The sequence below is a fragment of the Emys orbicularis genome, chromosome 4 (assembly GCF_028017835.1).
Source record: "Emys orbicularis isolate rEmyOrb1 chromosome 4, rEmyOrb1.hap1, whole genome shotgun sequence".
In the NCBI taxonomy this organism is placed as follows: domain Eukaryota; kingdom Metazoa; phylum Chordata; order Testudines; family Emydidae; genus Emys; species Emys orbicularis.
The window spans coordinates 137,657,213-137,675,201 of NC_088686.1; the positions used below are offsets into that span (position 1 = coordinate 137,657,213).

At 48.3% G+C, this 17,989-nt stretch overlaps 1 protein-coding gene across 1 annotated transcript in view; it reads right to left on the reverse strand.

The window, feature by feature from the left end:
• Nucleotides 1–16,708, reverse strand: part of AHCYL1 (adenosylhomocysteinase like 1) — a 36,627-nt gene extending 19,919 nt beyond the window's left edge. The window contains exon 1 of the mRNA XM_065402691.1: nucleotides 16,601–16,708. Within this exon, the coding sequence (XP_065258763.1) occupies nucleotides 16,601–16,708 (108 nt within the window). The remainder of the gene's footprint in view (nucleotides 1–16,600) is intronic.
• Between the last annotated feature and the right edge of the window lie 1,281 nt (nucleotides 16,709–17,989).

A 17,989-nucleotide genomic window follows, 5' to 3' on the forward strand; every position in this document is an offset into this window, starting at 1 on the left:
CTAGTATGAAGCATTGAGCAACGTTTATAGGCCCCGACGAGCATAGGCACACCTCAAGTGCAGGATTGGGGCCTTAGTTTTAATTACACGTGTCAATAGCTGAAAGGTACAATTCCTCGCAATCAGTGAGACGTAGTGCAGTTCCACTGTATTTCAAGCAGTTCCAATGCTTTCCAGGTATTTCTAAGTGCAACAATGCAAACGGTATTTAATTTTGCTCGGTCTATGGCAGAAGGACAGAAGACAAAGACATTCTGACCTCTCCAGATACAGTGCTGTGTCTTAAGACTGAAAGGTCAAAATGACCCCCATTCTCACCTGCTGGAAACGCAGGTCAGCTATGCTATTAGATACTTCCATTCTTGGTCATTGTGCAGCTGTGTTACAGACCAATCTCAATGGCACACTACAGTCTTACTACAATGTTAACTGCTTCTGCACTGATGGATAGCCCACAGTCTTCACGGGTAGGCCACAGCCTAATCCAGTGCTGTATTCATTCATGGCAAATCTTGATCAGACAGATGAGTAAAATGTCCTTAGTTTTTCATGAGCATGGCAAAAGGCAGGCAAGTAGGTTCTGTACCTTGGCTGGTAAGTTTCTTTGGCAGTTTTACCTGACTGCTCAAATCAACCAGCAACTCATCAGACCTACACCCCCAATTCTTCCAGCAACATAGTCACCCTTCATAGGATGAAAAGCCACCTGGATTTTGTCCCTGATACATACTAGGGGTCCTACAGTTCTCTGAGATTATGAATGCATTTAGGCAATTAAATCACCTTTCCTGGAACAGTGGGCTACATTTGAGCTGCTGCATGTAACTTCTGTACAGATCTAATTTTATACATATGGTTCTTATAAATGCACCCAGAAACCAGCCCCAGTGCCCATTCTCCCAGAATGAACTGGAGTTTAAGGGAAAATACAAACCGATCCCAAAGCACCAATTGCGAAGGGGGGGGGCGGGGGGAAGTACTCTCAATTACTAGTATCTAGCAAGTCTGAGTGAGTTCCATACTGCGGGGAAAGTGCGTCTACAGCAATTTCAATGACTGGAATGGGAGAAAATATCCGGCAAATGTCCAATGACAATTTAGCAAGAGGGGAATTCAGTGTTTGGACAAGGGTTTTTAGTTTTCACATCTGTTGGCTGGCTGAGGTAAACTCTACAGAGGCCCGAGGGCAAACCTCGACCTGCTAACACAGGAAAACTAAATACTGCTTTGGCTACATTAGGATGTTACCATGTGATAAAGCGTGTATTTTCCTGGTCAAGCCAATGCCCGTGGGATAAATTTGACTGTTGGTAGGTTTATTACTGGTGATAACATGCTAACCAGAAAGAACCCTGCTAGTCTGTCATATCCCAGTGTGGCTGGGAGATTAAAAAAAGGGTGTTTTTTCTATTCGTCAGCTGAGAAAATGCCATCAAGACACAAACGTGGAATCTCAAAAGCTTCCTCTATAATCGCTTGTCAGACTAATCACACCAAGAGTACACACAAAGACTTACAACATAAAGCATCAGATTGACATCGCCACCCAGGAGAAAATGGGTCTGCATGTCCTTCCAGGACTCTGGCATTGCCAGGGAATTAGGCATCTTCTCCACTTGCTTGAGAGAACAATGCAACTGCTGCCCCAGGATCAGAGATCCTGGGACCTTTCCTCTGGAGGCTGCAGAAACCCAACAACAAAGAGATCAGGACACAATTGTGAGCACTGTGTTCCTTGACTTAATCTGCTCGCCCTAACAATAGCTCAGTGGATCTGGAGACTGTTGGCTGCACACTTTGCTCAGCAGGCCACATCCATGATGCCCAGAGACTACCTGTTCTTTTACATGTTATTTTTTCATTCCGAAACTAGGATTGTAAACTTTATCAGAATAAAAAGCTCAGTATCAATCTGCATCCATCCTCTTTATGACACAAAGCCCAGCAGCAAGCTTAGAAAATTGCAGATTTGATTCTGTAACTCGTATTTACAGTTACTGATTTTAACAGGCCTGGAAAACTGTCTTGAAATGCTACTACTACCGTCAGTGATTAATTATTCTACAGAAAGATTATTTCCATGGCACGATTTCCTCCTGGGAGGTTGGAATTGTTTTCTCGTAAGCAGCAGGCTCTCGCTGTGCTTGTGAGTTCAGAAGCTTTTAAACGGTGATTGTTTGAATTCATGTATTTTCAGAAGAAAATCATCATGTTTATTAACTCTAGCCACAAGGAGGAAGGGAAGGAGGAATGTTACTATTCATTTCAGGCATACAAGTGCCTGGTGAATCCTCAGACAGGCAGAAATTTGGCTGCTATGTAGGGTGACCAGATGTCCCAATTTTATAGGGACAGTCCCGATTTTTGGGTCTTTTTCTTATATAGGCTCCTATTACCCGCCCCCCCGTCCCGATTTTTCACACTTGCTCTCTGGTCACCCTACTGCTATGCAGCTTCTTTTTCTAGGTCAAGAACAGGAGCGGACTAGCAGGTTAATTCGTGGCCATCTCCCATCCCCCAACGACACCATTACGCATACCAGAGTAACCAATTCTCAGGATGTAGATCTGAGATCATCCTAACTCTGTGCATAGGCACCTACTGTACTTTTCTACTGAGGTAATGTTCACGACCCACACCTACCACTGATCCATCTTGTCCAGGTGAGTCCAGTCCTCCAGGTAATTCCTGCCCATGGCATGTCCCAATACCCCTTACATGCCCTAACAGGGACTGACTGTCTCTCCAGAAAGCAGTTCATTAAATACCATCCAAGTAGGGTCAGATGTGAAGTATATATTGCTAGGTTAAACCATAAAAATGTATCAGCTGCTTTCTTCCCCAATCCTGAAAACAGGGAACTATAACTTGTTACAGAGTCCTCAGAGTTGCTGTTCTCTGAATGGAGGGGGCTGGTAGCTTCACGTGGCCGGAGCACCCTGAGAAGCCTCAACAGCAACCCATTATGGCACAGATCTTTAGTACGTTTCCTACTCCAGACTCTTCCGGGCTAACTGCTGGCATTGGGAACAGGAACTGCAGCTGACCCTCCTTTGTCAGTATCAGTGGGAGCCCTGAATGGATGACACTTCCATCCAACTACCACAAAGCTGGTTTAGTTAAGGGACAAGTACATGAAATATTGCTTGTGCTGTGCCAGGACAGCATTCCTGACCGTAAGCACTTAGCCATACCTGCTCTCCCCCCGAAAAGACTGAGCTGCTCGCCAGTGTCCTTAGGCCCACTCTGCCCTAGTTGTGGAGCTGGGGTTACCCAATTCTGTTTTCCCACAACCTCCTGAAGGGATCATCTGGATAGTCCTTAAAAGTATCTGAGAATGCCCTGCTCAGACAAATCACAGCCAAAGCTAGGATGACTGCCTAGCAGTTTTGCAATCTGGGGGGCCTTCTACTGCTCCACTCCTAGTAGTGCTAATTCGAAGGCACACTTGCCATTTCAGACACTGGTAGGTCTAGGTGTTTAACATGAAGGCCTCCTTGCTCTGATTTTGTGTCACTGCAGCTAAAAGCTGCTCAGAGACCTACTTACTTTCTGTAGCACACATGGCATTGGTTATGGAGCAGGAATCATGGCCAGCTGCCAGACTCTAGTTTGGGAATCCTATGCCACACCCAACCGGGAACTAAAGGGTACTAAACTCGTGATAATGCAAATAAAACCCTAAAGTCTGTCTGGGTTCCTCACTGAAAGGAAGGGCTTCTGTGCTAGTGAGCATTAAAGAGAAATCTCCATCTGCTTCAAGATGAGGGTTAAAGGCTTTCACAAGAATCTGAAGCCCAACAGAGATTAAGACACTCTTGAAAGAAGCAGGCAAGTTACAAAGGTTAATGGGGTGAAAAACGGCTTCTGGTTTTTAATCGTCATATAATGATACATGTGAAGAGGTGGTTAAGGGAATAATAAATGGAACACAACATTAAATAAAATTAATGTGATCTTAAGGGTCTGATGGTTAAATAGTAACTGAGAACAATAACAATTACTGCTTTATAAAAAACTCAGGGTCAAAGTAACTCATTCCTCAAGGAGCATAGGCAAAGTTTTGCCATCAAAAGGAAAGATAAAGTATACAGCCCTTGGACTCTGGGAAGGATTTTAGAGCTGGAGATTGCACAGATTATACATATAGGGATCAATTTTTAAAAGTGTGCCTGAAGGTTAAACGCCCAGGGTGGGATTGTGAAAGGAGACTGAGACCTCGCCTATATTCAAAGACAAGCTGCAACTGCAGGTGAGAGTTTAAAGCAATTTAGTTAAATTAGTGCAACAGTGTAGGCCAACTCCTAATCTGATTTAAACTCAGCCTATAGAGCATCCACTTCTAACTAAATCCGTTTTTAAACCAATTTAAAGTTAAACCAGTGCAATTTTGAATGTCAACAAGACCCAAAAGAGTGAAGTGTACGTTTTGCGAGTTGGGCACTTACCTCCCTCTGGATCTTTGGAAGAGCCCAACCCGAAATAAAGGGTCTGTTTTTCAGAAACAGAAACCACCACCCACCAAAGTCAGTGAGTGAGGAGAGCTCAGTATCCCAAAGCTCCTTAGATGTCTACCTTTACACAGTCACTTTTGGAACGGTTACCCATTATGCCAAATACTAAAAGCGAAGTGACTTTAAATAAATAATGGTACTTGGATATTACACACGCAGCCAGAAGGACTGTCGAATTGGGACTTTTACTCAGTTCTTACATCAGCGTCGTACTGCAGTACCAACTCCCTTGTTAGAGAGGTCCAGGAAAGTGCTGTCATTAAGCTCCAGCTGTCAGGGGCTAAGAGCTTTTTATAAAAGCTGCCTTTTGAACTGAAGATTTCACACTTGCTCTCCAACCACAGCATTAGTTTCCCCCAAAGCATTTACACAACACTGCGCACATGCATACAACTGCATCAGTCCACACTTCACAAGTGGGCAAACTGAGTCAGCACAAGGTTAAGCTAGGAGAGCCCAAAGTCACACTGCTGGTGAGCAGCAGTCAGGTCTCCCGACTCCCAGACCCCGGGGTTCAATACAGAGCCCTGCAATTACCCCAGGGGGTTGGGCTGAGTTTGCTGTAGCAATCATTATTGAATCTTTACCTTGAGGCGGTAAAGTCTTATCAGTGTTGCATTAATGCAATTTTAAGTATTTAATTTATAACTGTTTGGGGATCATTTACTTCAGGTTGCCAAACCTGCTATATTTCTTATTCAGGCTGAATGGTGACAGCAGCATGGAAGGTACCTGCATTATAATGCTGATCAGCACCTGAGCAGGGAGTGTGTTTAAAGGTGACCTGCAAAGGAAAAAAAATACGAGCGTCTGGGCCCTTTTGGGTCATGAGGCTGAAAAACCACCTTGAATTTGTAAAGCAATCTTTCCCACTTGATTATTTGTTATTACTCTTTAGAGATTTCAAGCATATCAAGTCTGGGTCTCCCTGGATCTGCTCTCTCTTTTGAAGACCCAGAGATGGGCTAGAAAGTTAGATGAAGGGAGGAGAGGTGCTGAATCTTTAACAAAATAACTTTTCTCCCAGCTGGGTTCGGTGTTTGAGTTATATAGGTAGAACCAAAAAAAAAAAAAAAAAAAGTTTTAAACAGTGCGATTAAGTCACTTCCTTTCCCAAGTAATGGGACTTCACTTCCCTGGTATCCATGATGTTATAAGCTTATTAGTTCCCCAGTTCTTCATAGAGTCTTACAGGGTAGACACAAGTACAAGTTATTTACCGTAACCTTTCAGGCCCTATATGTATTGCGATACGGTCATGGACCAGGACCCTACGGTACCTGGGGTATACAAACAGAACAAAAAGCTGTATGAGCTGCATGAGCTTCAATACCAAGCAGACTTCAATGGCCCTCCTTTGACTATTTAGCCTATAGGATGTAAAGGACATTGAGCATTATGATATCCTTGTACTTTTTCCTATCTCAGGAAAACTGTAAAACAAATGTAAAAATGGAGAACAAAGCTCTGCAATATCAACAGCCTGAAACGGGACCAAGACAAAAAACATACAACGGACGTGATTTTTGGTCAATCCGCTGTGATTGGTACCAGCAGAAAGACAAAGAAAGACAGTGCCAGTTTAGAAGCAAGTGGCTCTTCCAAAGCAGCCTGTCAGCATCAGAAGGAGCAGCATAACCTTAATGTGTGTGTTACACAAAGATAAAAATCCAGCCAGGCCTAACCATTTGAGCACTGCTCTGGCGAGAGAGCTGAAACTGCATCTTGGCTGGCAGACCATCAGTGCAGAGTTCAGGCAAAGGTGAAGGTATGTTCTAGTGCTGAGGTCTCATTGACATCCAGTGCAATCTGTGTGCAACTCATCGGGACCGGAAAATTACATTTAACTCCAGGAGCATGAGCCTGACTGGCAACAAGACTATCCCAGACAGACTGCAACCCATGGCCACACTGTGGTAGACACCCTTTCTCTGAAACACAAGACTCACCCTTCATTCAGCTATTCCTCACTCTCAGGAGGGCTAGAGTCTCTAGCTAGGTCCATCATTGGGATCCAATGTGCAGGTTTCCCCACCATTCACTGCTATCTATGGGATGAAGAATAGATCTTCCATCTCCTAAGGCAGCAACCACACTTTACAGGAACAAATCAGCATCTTTACCAACTTAATTCAGCAGATCAAATTGCCTCTGGTTTTGTTACTCTCATGCCCCAGAACCAGCTCTTGTACCTGTTGAGGTCAGTGGGATACCACACACAAGACAGAATTTCAGCAACAAAGCTCCTTGCTGCAGCTGACCTAAGTGATCTAAATAAACCACTTATGCAGGCAACTGAGAAGGACCCGAGTGGTGGTGGGTCCATGCTTCCTTATATGCAGAGTCCTGCACTTAGGAAGAAAGAATCCCATGCACTGCTTCAGGCTGGGGACCGACTGGCTAAGCAGCAGTTCTGCAGAAAAGGACCTGGGGATTACAGTGGACGAGAAGCTGGATATGAGTCAGCAGTGTGCCCTTGTTGCCAAGAAGGCCAACAGCATATTGGGCTGTATAAGTAGGAGCGTTGCCAGCAGATTGAGGGAAGTGATTATTCCCCTCTATTCAACACTGGTGAGGCCACACCTGGAGCACTGTGTCCAGTTTTGGTCCCCCCACTACAGAAGGGATGTGGACAAATTGGAGAGAGTCCAGCGGAGGGCAACGAAAATTATTAGGGGGCTGAGGCACATGACTTACGAGGAGAGGCTGAGGGAACTGGGGTTATTTAGTCTGCAGAAGAGAAGAGTGAGGGGGGATTTGATAGCAGCTTTCAACTACCTGAAGGGGGGTTACAAAGAAGATGGATCTAGACTGTTCTCAGTGGTGGCAGATGACAGAACAAGAAGCAACGGTCTCAAGTTGCAGTGGGGGCGATCTAGGTTGGATATTAGGAAACACTATTTCACTAGGAGGGTGGTGAAGCACTGGAACGGGTTACCTAGGGAGGTGGTGGAATCTCCATTCTTAGAGGTTTTAAGGCCCGGCTTGACAAAGCCCTGGCTGGGATGATTTAGTTGGTGTTGGTCCTGCTTTGAGCAGGGGGTTGGACTAGATGACCTCCTGAGGTCTCTTCCAACCCTAATATTCTATGATTCTATGATTCATTTGGGAGCACAAGGTGCTGCTCAGGGGAGGCCCACGGCCATTGCTTTGTATTCTCCAGTCAAGAGCACACAGGCACACGTACATGCTACAGGGGAGCACCCATAGGGACATATACTCGAAGAACCACCAGCCATGCACTGCAATTCCTCCACCAGCTGGGGAATGAATCAGCCCGGTTTCCTGTCAGTTAAGTAAGAGGGGTCATCAGGAGTCAATCTTTATCTTGCCTCCACCTGATGACAGGATGAAATACAATAGCCCATGGAACTGCATCTAGGAGATTATTGGCGAATAGGTTGTTTTAAACGGGAAGATTGCGGCCACACTATATGCATACAGTCTCTTGCTCCAAGTGCAATAGGAATTGGCAAAATGCTCTCATTCCAAACATGCCCAGGTTGGAATTAATCTTCTCCCTGTGGTACCAGAAAAGAATGTGCAATATTCTGATCCTGACTTTTGATGAAGGGCAGGGAGGGGGAGAACTCCTGAAAACATCAGGGTCAAGTGGCAGAGTTTCCACAGCACCAAGGTCCAAGTCACTCAATGAAAGGAACGCAAAGAGAATCTTTGCAAGAGGGAGCAAAGGGAACTGCCTCCAGGCTGCTCTTAGGCAGGCTCCAGCCACCTCCCCCACCCCGAGAAGCCTGAAAAGAGACAGATCCCCCATTGGTACAGGCCCCTGCTGCCTCACTCTGGTATTTATGAACTAAACCACTCCCTTGTGAGAGCCAGGATAGCACTGGGATCTGATGGTTCTCTCAAGGATAACAGTAGGCAGCACTGAGGCAATACGCACTTCCCCTGCAGCAGCAGGCTTCCCACCCTGCATTACAATGCTGCCTGTTTGACTAATTGGAACATCATGTCCCTGGCCAGTGAAGTCCTTTCTCTGCTACAAACCTGAAGTAAACAGATTCTACAGCAGCAACGAGCCCGTTACCAAGGTCACGGTATTGATCAGACAGTGTAATTAAAATTCACAGTTCAACTGGCCCGATGTGACAGGGCAGCTGGGTAGCCCCACGAGCGGCATGAATAGCAGCAACATCCGTGTCGTGCCTTCTCAAAGGCACAAATCCCACAAGACTCCAGGTGCAGCAGAAGCTATTTTCCTAGTGCAGAGGCAGCCTCGATTTCAAGAACAAATTTGCCACGACTGCTGCTCAGAATTCACTCTATACACTCTGCAAGGCCGAGAACCACCTCTCTGTCTGGAGCCTCCACATTCTGCCTAACGTCTGCTGCCACGTTGCCAGTGTCCCATGGAGTCCAGGTCAACAACTGTTCTTGGGCTTGGGTGGAGAACATTGAGCTACATTTAGCCTTCGGAAAAAGGGACATATTTAATGACAATTAAATGAATACGGTCGGAGCATAAGTAAACTTTCATAAAGGCCTGCTTAGCTTTATGGCTTATGGACTGATAAAGCCATTAAGTCTACACCGGTGGCATTGTTCAAACCTGCTAAGTTCTAGTCCACTGCTGGTCTCAAATGAGGTGTGTATCTTTTCAGTGTCCTGCTTACATATGGTTGCCCCCTCAGTTTGGAGCACATTTTGTATTAGGGTTTGAATCTCTCCATTACAAAACACCTATGAATGCTCAACTGATCAGAGAGCTTAACGGGAAATTCAAGAACCTTATCACAAAATGTAACATCTCATGCACTGGAGACCATATAAATATATTATAAACGCACTGAAACCCATACAAGAAAGGGGCCTCCTTTATTAGACAACATCCTGTTCTGAAAACCAGGCAAACATACTAAGCATAGTTCTATTTGCACAATTCTGTTCCCCCTTTATTAAGTCCCTTCCATTAAGCAACTGATTTGCCACTCCACTGGGTAGCCATTGAAAACAGGATCCTCTGTATGTAAAACAGATGAATAGACAATGCGCTGCTAAAAATGTCAAATGTTTATCTCCAACAGTCAGCTCAAACCTGGCCCTGGAGAGCAGATTCCCATAGCAAGATTGAGAAACCTTAGCAATTGGGAACAAATGGACGTAAACACTGTCCAAGCTGGAATCCAACTGTGGAAAGAATTGTCAGGATCCCAAAGAAAGTATTGTTATAGCCTGTTCCATACTGCAAAACAACCGTCCATTTCAGGAAGAGTTTTAAAAAACTATCACCACTAGATCTCCTATATTTGAGAACGGGCACTGCTTGTACCAGAACCAGGTTCCCATCAGGAAGAGACTCAGGGCCTCTTGACGGGACTTGATAACAGAAATCACCCATCACCTCAGCCCAAACATAGCAAAGATGCACAGAAGGCTCTGCTCAGCCCCCTGGGGGAACCTACAGTAGGTTACTATGGGGAACACAGCAAGGGCTGGTCCAATTTCAATTCTTCATTACAGATTTGGAAAGGAGGTAAAGAGTATGCTAATGAAATGTACAGACAATACTACACACCAACAGGAGCAGTGAATACCAGGGCTGGCAGAAATATAAAGGGTTCTAGCAATATCAGAAATACGGAAGGTAACAGAACGGGATTCAATTTGGAAGAGTGCTGTTAATACTTACAGAAAAATTATACAAAAAATACAGCTGTGCAGTAGTGGGAATAACCTAGAAAGTAGTAATGCTGAGAGCAACTTACAGCAGACAGCAATTAGAAGAAAGGCCACTAACTCCTGGCTGTGCATATGGAAGCATCTCAGTACAGAACCGGGGAGGTGACAACCCCTCTCTCTGCGTCTCTCATGGAAGAGCACCTGGAATACTGCATCCAGGCTTGGGCGCCTTGTCAGCAGACAAACAAACCAACTGCAGGAAGATCAGAAAGAAATGGCTTCCCACAATTCCCCCAGAAGGACAGACAAGTTCTCCCGCAATTGACACAACTGACTAGGAAAGAATCCTAGAGCATCTCAGCACAAAGAACCATGGGATATGCTCCCAGTCACACACCGGCAAGTGTGCAAACAGTGGACAGATAGGTCTTTGCAGTGAGGATGCTCACATCTGGGCTAGGCTAACCCAGCTCCTCAGACTGGAGGCCAATAACCTGGGTTAACTGTCCACTGTAGACATAGCCTATGGAAGTGACATGGTGGAGATAGAACCATCTCCAAGTAACTGATGAGTGGGGGAGGATTTATGAGTGATAATTTAATCCCAGCAAATCTATGTCAGAAAGAAATTCAGAATGACTCTTAAGAAAAGCTTTGATAAGGAAATCTATTGGCTAAATTGTGACAGCCTCCAGGGATCAAAGGAGGAAGCCCCAAAGTGTACTGATCCTAGAGGGAAAAATCTTATCGCTGGCAGGAGAGCTAAGTGGTCTTCTCCATCTCTAATTTCTGGCTCACTCGAGAGACGCCAGAAATGCATCCCAGAACACATTTCCTTGCCAGATTGTCAGAGTAGCTTGATTCACTGGTATCCTGCAGACAGACAGCACGGGCTTAATGGAGTACATCATACCCCTTGGGAGTAATCTTGTATTTACGGAAAGGCGCTGTGTAGCGTGTGGCAATTCTGCCCTGGGAAGGGCACAACTAACCTCATCCACAGAAGGATTAATGTGCCAGGAGCAGACAGGCCCTGTTTAGCAAGGCTAGCCAGCACCAGGGAAAGCACCAGAGCAGCTTGTGCAAGTGACCTCAAAAATTAGCAACAGCCACAAAAGCTCTATGCACTGAGTGCAATCCAGAGGGATTTAAATCATGTCTAATTGGATCCCATTTGCACCTATATCCACCCCCCCACCCACCCCAAATTCAGTCCTCCCAGTGCCTCATTCCCTTCCCCCCACCCCCCAGTCTTCCCTGGCTCTGTCCTTCCCCCACCATGCACAGAGTAGCTCTGAGTCTGTACCACTGCAAAGCTGCAGCAGTACATTAGTATTCTCCTTGGCACCCCTAGAACACAGCCTCAGCGGGATTCCACTGATGCCATCATACACAGGTTCAGAAGCAAAAAACCCACAGAGCCAGTGCAGCTGGTTTCATTGGGGGGGTGGGGGGGGGAGAGAAAAATACCACACTTACCTGCTTCTCAGGCCAAGGAGGACAGAGCCTTGGGCAGGTGCTGGGAGCTCGTCTGCCTGATAGAGCAGGGAGCATGAGACAGCTTTTAGCCCTTGTGAAATGTGAAAACATTTCAGTTCTGTTGCATGAATAAGCATAACTGACTGCAGTTCAACCTGATGAAAAGTAGCTCACACCTGGCAAGGTAGATCAAGGTGTAAGCTGGGCTGTTAAGCTTCATAGGTAGGGCCCTACCAAATTCACGGCCATGAAAAGCGCGTCACGGACTGTGAAATCTGGTCTCCCCCCGTGAGGTCTGGTCTTTTGTGTGCTTTTACCATATACTATACAGATTTCACAGGGGGGACCAGTGTTCCTCAAATTGAGGGTCCTGACCCAAAAGGGAGTTGCGGGGGGGGGGGTCACAAGGTTATTGTGGGGGTCCGCAGTATTACCACCCTTACTTCTGCATTGCCTTTAGATCTGGGTGGCTGGAGAGTGGTGGCTGTTAGCCAGGCACCCAGCACTGAAGGCAGTGCCATGCCAGCAGCAGCACAGAAGTAAGGGTGGCAATACCATACCATGCCACCCTTACTTCTGCACTGCCTTCAGAGCTTGGCAGCCAGAGAGCGGCAGCTGCTGACTGAGGGCCCAGCTCTGCAGGCAGCAGCGCAGAAGTAAGGGTGGCAATAGCATACCATGCCATCCTTACTTCTGCGCTGCTGCTGGCGGCGGCTCTGCCTTCAGAGCTGGGTTCCCGGCCAGCAGCCACCGCTTTCCAGCTGCCCAGCTCTGAAGGCAGCGCCACCGCCAGCAGCAGCACAGAAGTAAGGGTAGCAGTACCGCAACCCCCACACACACATTAACCTTGCGCCCCCCCATCCTCCAACTCCCTTTTGAATCAGAATTCCTACAAATGCTGTGAAATTTCAGATTTAAATAGCTGAAATCATGAAATTTATGATTTTTTAAATCCTATGACTGTGAAATTGACCAAAATGGTCCCTGAATTTGGTAGGGCCCTATTCATAGGTGGTGTGACAAGAGGATACTGCAGAGATATGTCACTAAGCTGCTGTTTGAGTCCATGATAGAAACCCTGGATAGATACTATGCTTTGTAGTCAGCCCTAGTTAGGGTCAGGGCTCCCTGATGTTCTACCCATCACTACTGTCTCAGCACATTTTCCCTACTTTGATCTAAGGTGGGATGAATTCTAACAGCAGATATCACTCCGACCTGAATATACAATCGCTTGTCACTGAAATAGTCTATGAGCCAAAGCCCCAGAAAGCCTTGCTCACTGAATAGGAGGGACTTGAGGAAACTGGTATTCCTAATGAAAACAGTTCAAACCACTAGGCACCCAATACTGAACAGCCCCTGATTTGACAGTGAGCTGTAGGGAAGAGATTATTTCGGTTCTTTGCTAACAGGGTAAGATTCCTGAGCCATTACAAGAATACTGTTCTGGATGTATCTATAAAACCCTCAACACAATTCACCGCTGGAGGGAAACCTGTTGGTGGCAATCCATCTGTTTCTAAAGTTCCTACTAACATCTAGGCACTACAGTACAGAACACACTGGTTAATGTCCTAGACTAAGTATACCTCTCTGCCTTTCTTCAGCTGCCCACTGCACTGGGGTAGTATCACTGGAGAACAAAGCTGGTGTTAGTTTGCTAACAGAAAAGACAAAGCAAGAGGAGTTCCATTAAGTAAACTGCAGTCAAGAGGGAGCCTCAGCTAAACTAGCTCCCCCAATCTACTGGGGGGAAAAGACCACCCGTTTCTGTGCAGGGTCGAATGCCAGTTCACCTTGCCTTCTTTGGCCTTGTATTTAAACCCAGAGTTGATCACATTTAATCTCTTAATCACTTACCTCCTGCTGCTTCACTTTTTAACCTTTACCAACTCAATGACAAGAGAAGAAACAGGAGCTCCTCAAGGCCAGGATATGTAGCTAACAGGGATCTCACCATCTGGCTCTTTCAGGCTGCCAGAAAGGGCTGATCAAACATGAGGAACACATCTATTTCTGCAGAAAATCCACTGATGGGGCTCTTCCCACAGCCCAGTTCCTATCAGAGTTGCTTCTTGCTAATGATCCCTCCAGCTTCTCGAGTGAGGCACTTAGCCTGGGAAACTGAACACATTTGCAGCCTGTCCAAATGAACACCGAGAGATGCTTATTCCTGTCAGCACTTTCACTGCACTTCTCAGCAAGTGACACAAGACTGCTCTTTGAAAAGCTGTTCTAGAATGGTTAGTACAAAGGAGACAGAGCCAGTACCAGCACTCTAAAATCCTGGAGATATTCCCATCCTCCCACTATGTCTGATCTTCATGCCCACCAGCCTTTAGAGAATGGTTTGTTCAAAGCAAGCCTGCTGTTGGACTCTCTCTCCTGGCGAATACAGGGAGTCACTCTCAGCTGTTTGCCTGAGATGTGGAGCTAAGGGGGGGAGTTTCAAAGCTCAAAAAAGGGACACACAAGTCACATCAGCTTTGCATTAATAGAAATAAATACAAGTCTCAAGAAGGAAAGAGGCCTGTTAATGGTTATGATTTTGTTATGAGGCAACTTGAAAATGCCTTGGGCTCTGAGATAAGCTCTAGGCACTTAGCACTGTATACTTTGGAGTTTTTGCCAACGCCTCTGCTATCAGTGCTATTCACAATCACCGGGTGGGCTGGGAAAGTGGTGGCCTGAAGCATTCATTCTTACTGATGGCAATGCCACCCAAGATTTCACTGGCTACTGATGTTATCCGCCTCAAAGGCCATTCATTGCATGTCCTGAAGTGCTCCCGGCAGGGCCTTGGCAGCATTGCAACCTGACTGCACATCAAGCTATGAAACAGGCCTAGAACTACAGCAGTAGTTTCAAGGGGCAACTATTACCTCCTGTACACCCAAGTATATCAGCCCTCCCAGAGCCTCTCCCACAGGAACACTGGATTGAGCTAAACCCTATGTACCCCCATCCTCACATTAAAGGGGTTTCCCACACTACCACCACAGCAACTCCCCCCGCCCCATGGGCTGCTTAAGTGTTACAGTATATTCGTCTGTCCTATCACTGCCACATTATGGCTTATGTGGTCACAAGCCTCAGACTGTTACTTTCATAATCCATCGTGCAAGACTGGAAGGAGGTAACAACAATCAAAAGAAAAGAGTTTGCTTTAGTTCTCTCAAAAGCATGACTGCAGCCGCAGAACCACCTCTGGAAAGAAGCAGCTCTTAGCCTCTGCATTCTTCTGCTCCCTCCTCTGGGCTACATCCACAGTCTGCATAAACAGACAGATCCATTGAGTTCCTCTGTCACTGGCAGCTGAATGCTAGTTATTTGAGGAGATTAGGCAGGAGGGGATGTCTCAAATGCAAATGATTTTAAGTGGCCTCCTCTAGATGAAACCAGTACCCTCACCCTCTAAAATTCCAGCACCTATGTCAACCATCAAAAAATTCTCAGCCGGAAGGCTTTGCATTTCCAGGGGCTGAGGGCTCTGGTGTTTTTCCCATTTACTCTGTTCAAGTCCTAACACTCAAGCATGTGGCAGCAACCTAGGGGAGAACACGATATTCAACACAGCAGGGACCTCCACAGCAAGTCTAAATCCCAGAGTCTCAGCTGCATCTACACACGCAAAGATCTGAAATTCACCAGTAGTGCAACTACCAATGGTGGCTGTAGCAAAGAGTTGACTACCCCCTTATCTAATCCTACTCGGACAGAATTTAGACGACGGAGTGGTAAAAGCACAGTGACCAGTCTACATGAGGGCTCTCACCTTTGCTAGCACAGAGGAGCAGATGAGAGAATTTCAGTCACTTTAAGGGTGAATGGACAAGAGGGGAATGCTGAGCGCAGCAAGCACACCAGGAAGCTTGAGTTACATTCCCACAAACCCGCCTGCAGATTGGTCTTTCCCTCAAAGCTGTCATCAAACCCCTCCTCTCATTAGCTGCCCAAATTTGTCCACGGCACCCACAAAGGTACAGAGCATGCCTCCCCTGCTCCCCAAAATGCCTGGCTTGCTGTATTCTCTAAATACCCCTTGAATATTCCATCACATCCCTTGGGTCACCCAACATCTTGCTATCATGCCCCAGTCCATGAGGCCACAAATCCACCCTTCCAAGTCACAGCAACACTGTCCTCTTACTGATCCTGAGTTCAGGGTCACAGCAGATAACCTGCCCGGTTCTAACCAACCCCCAAACCTGCCCACCTCCCTCCTGACAGATATCTGTACCAGGCCATCACAATTCCCCCTAGCACCTTCCCCACAAAGCCTTGTGCATTGTACCTGGCATCCTCCCTACGACCCCGGGACACCCCATCCTGCAAACAGCTCCCCCATCGACATCCCACGGGCTCCTGCTCTCCCCCCATCCCCTAGTGCAACCCATGGGAGACACAGAAGGTGGCCAGCTCCCCTGCGACTAGGGTGACCAGATGTCCTGATTCTACAGGGACAGTCCCGATTTTTGGGTCTTTTTCTTATATAGGCTCCTATTACCCCCCTCACCTCCTGTCCTGATTTTTCACACTTGCTGTCTGGTCACCCTACCTGAGACCTGTAGTCCCCACTCACAGGGAACACACTGCCCCTTCACAGGCCTTTACGGTTATCCACCCCCCCATCTCCAGGCCCTCCCAAACCGAGCCTTGGATCAGCTGCCAACAGGGTCTCTTGTGGAGCTGAACTGCATCCTCACTCCAATCCGTTCCCCACCCCTGAACCAGACCTCCCCTACCCCGGGACCAGCCTTCCCACAACCAGACCCTCCTACAGGGGACAGGCCTTCTCCCCCCCTAGGCCGGACCCCCCTCTGCCCCGGACCCGGCCTGCCCCCCCCAGCCCGGACCCAGGCCTCATCCCCCCGGACCGGACCCCCGGACCGGACATGCCCCCTCACACACCTCCGAACCGGACTTGCCCCTCACCCTCCCCGAACCGGCCCCCCCCCCGGTACCTTCTTGGGCGCCTTGGTGACCGTGGCCATGAAGGAATACTTCTCGGCGTCCTCGATCTCCTTGGCCTGTTTCATCTCGTCCCCGACGGCGGAATCCGGCACCGACATCCTGGAGCTGGGGGGGGGGGCGGGGCGGGAGGGGTCAGCAGCGCCGCCCGGGGGATCCGGGCCGGAGCGGGAGCAGCCGGCGTCGGACGGACCCGCTCGGGAGCGCTCACTGAGAAGACTCCGGCCCCGCCGGCTCCGAGCACTCTGCAGCGGGAGACTGCGGCCGCCGCGCGCACCGGCAGGGGGCGGGGCTAGCCCCCGGCACACGTCATGCGCCCGGGGCGGTGCCTAGCGTCACGCCGCACGCACGGACCGGGCAGGCGACGCCGTACGCACAGAGCGGGCAGGTCCCCGCGTTAAGGGTCGAGCGGCGCCCCCTGGCGGAAAAGAATGGGAGCGAACGAGCTCGGGCTAGGCGATGGGTCCGGCTCGAGGAGGGGTCCCATTGCCCACCCCTGACGCTGCCCCTCGTTTGGGCCTAGGGTGTGTGACTGGGGCCGGGGAGCAACTGGGGGGCTGAGCTTAGCATTGGGCTTCCCATTCGTAGGGGGCGCTGCTGGGTTTGGGGTGCTGCGTATGGGGTGGCGCTGCTGGGTTGGGGGGGGGTTGCAGAGTTGGGGGGTTGCAGGGTTGGGGGGGTGCTGAGTTGGGGGGGGGACACACTGGGTAAACTGGGCACCTTGAGAAATCTGGGCCAGCCCAAAGCGTGGGTGGGATCTCAGCACTTGGTCAGTGGCAGGGTGATGGGTCATTGGTGGTGAGCTGGAGAGCAAGTCCACCCTGCATGCACCCTGCACTGATGGTTCCTGCCCTGCTCAGCTGGGCCTGGCTTCCTGCTCTGTTATGCAATTTATGGACAGTCCCCGACAGCCAATTTTTTTGGTGATTTTTCAAGGCTTCCCCCCCCCCCCCACACACACACTTGTAACAGTGAAACAAAGGTGCAAAAGGAAGGACCCACACCCCTATAGTGTGTTAGGTAATTTATGGACATCCCCCGCCAATCTGGCACACAGAGTTGCAGCACCACTCTGGTTTGGTCATGACGGGGGGTGGCTAGGCCAGCTCTACGTGAGTGACATCCCGACCTGGAACACGGGGTCACAGCGTCACACAACCCTGTGCGCCATTTCACAGAGCCAGGACAGGCGCTGCCACTGCTGAGTGAGTGCAGGGTGGGCTCACGCTCCAGCCCCTTGTGAAAAGTCGTGTCATACACCTCCTTTTGTCAGTTCCATAGTATGATGGATAACACACCACCCTTACACCGAAATGCCACTGGGATGGCAGTCACCCTCTTTTCCCCCTATTAGTTCTGCTACTGGGCTGGGGGAGATATCT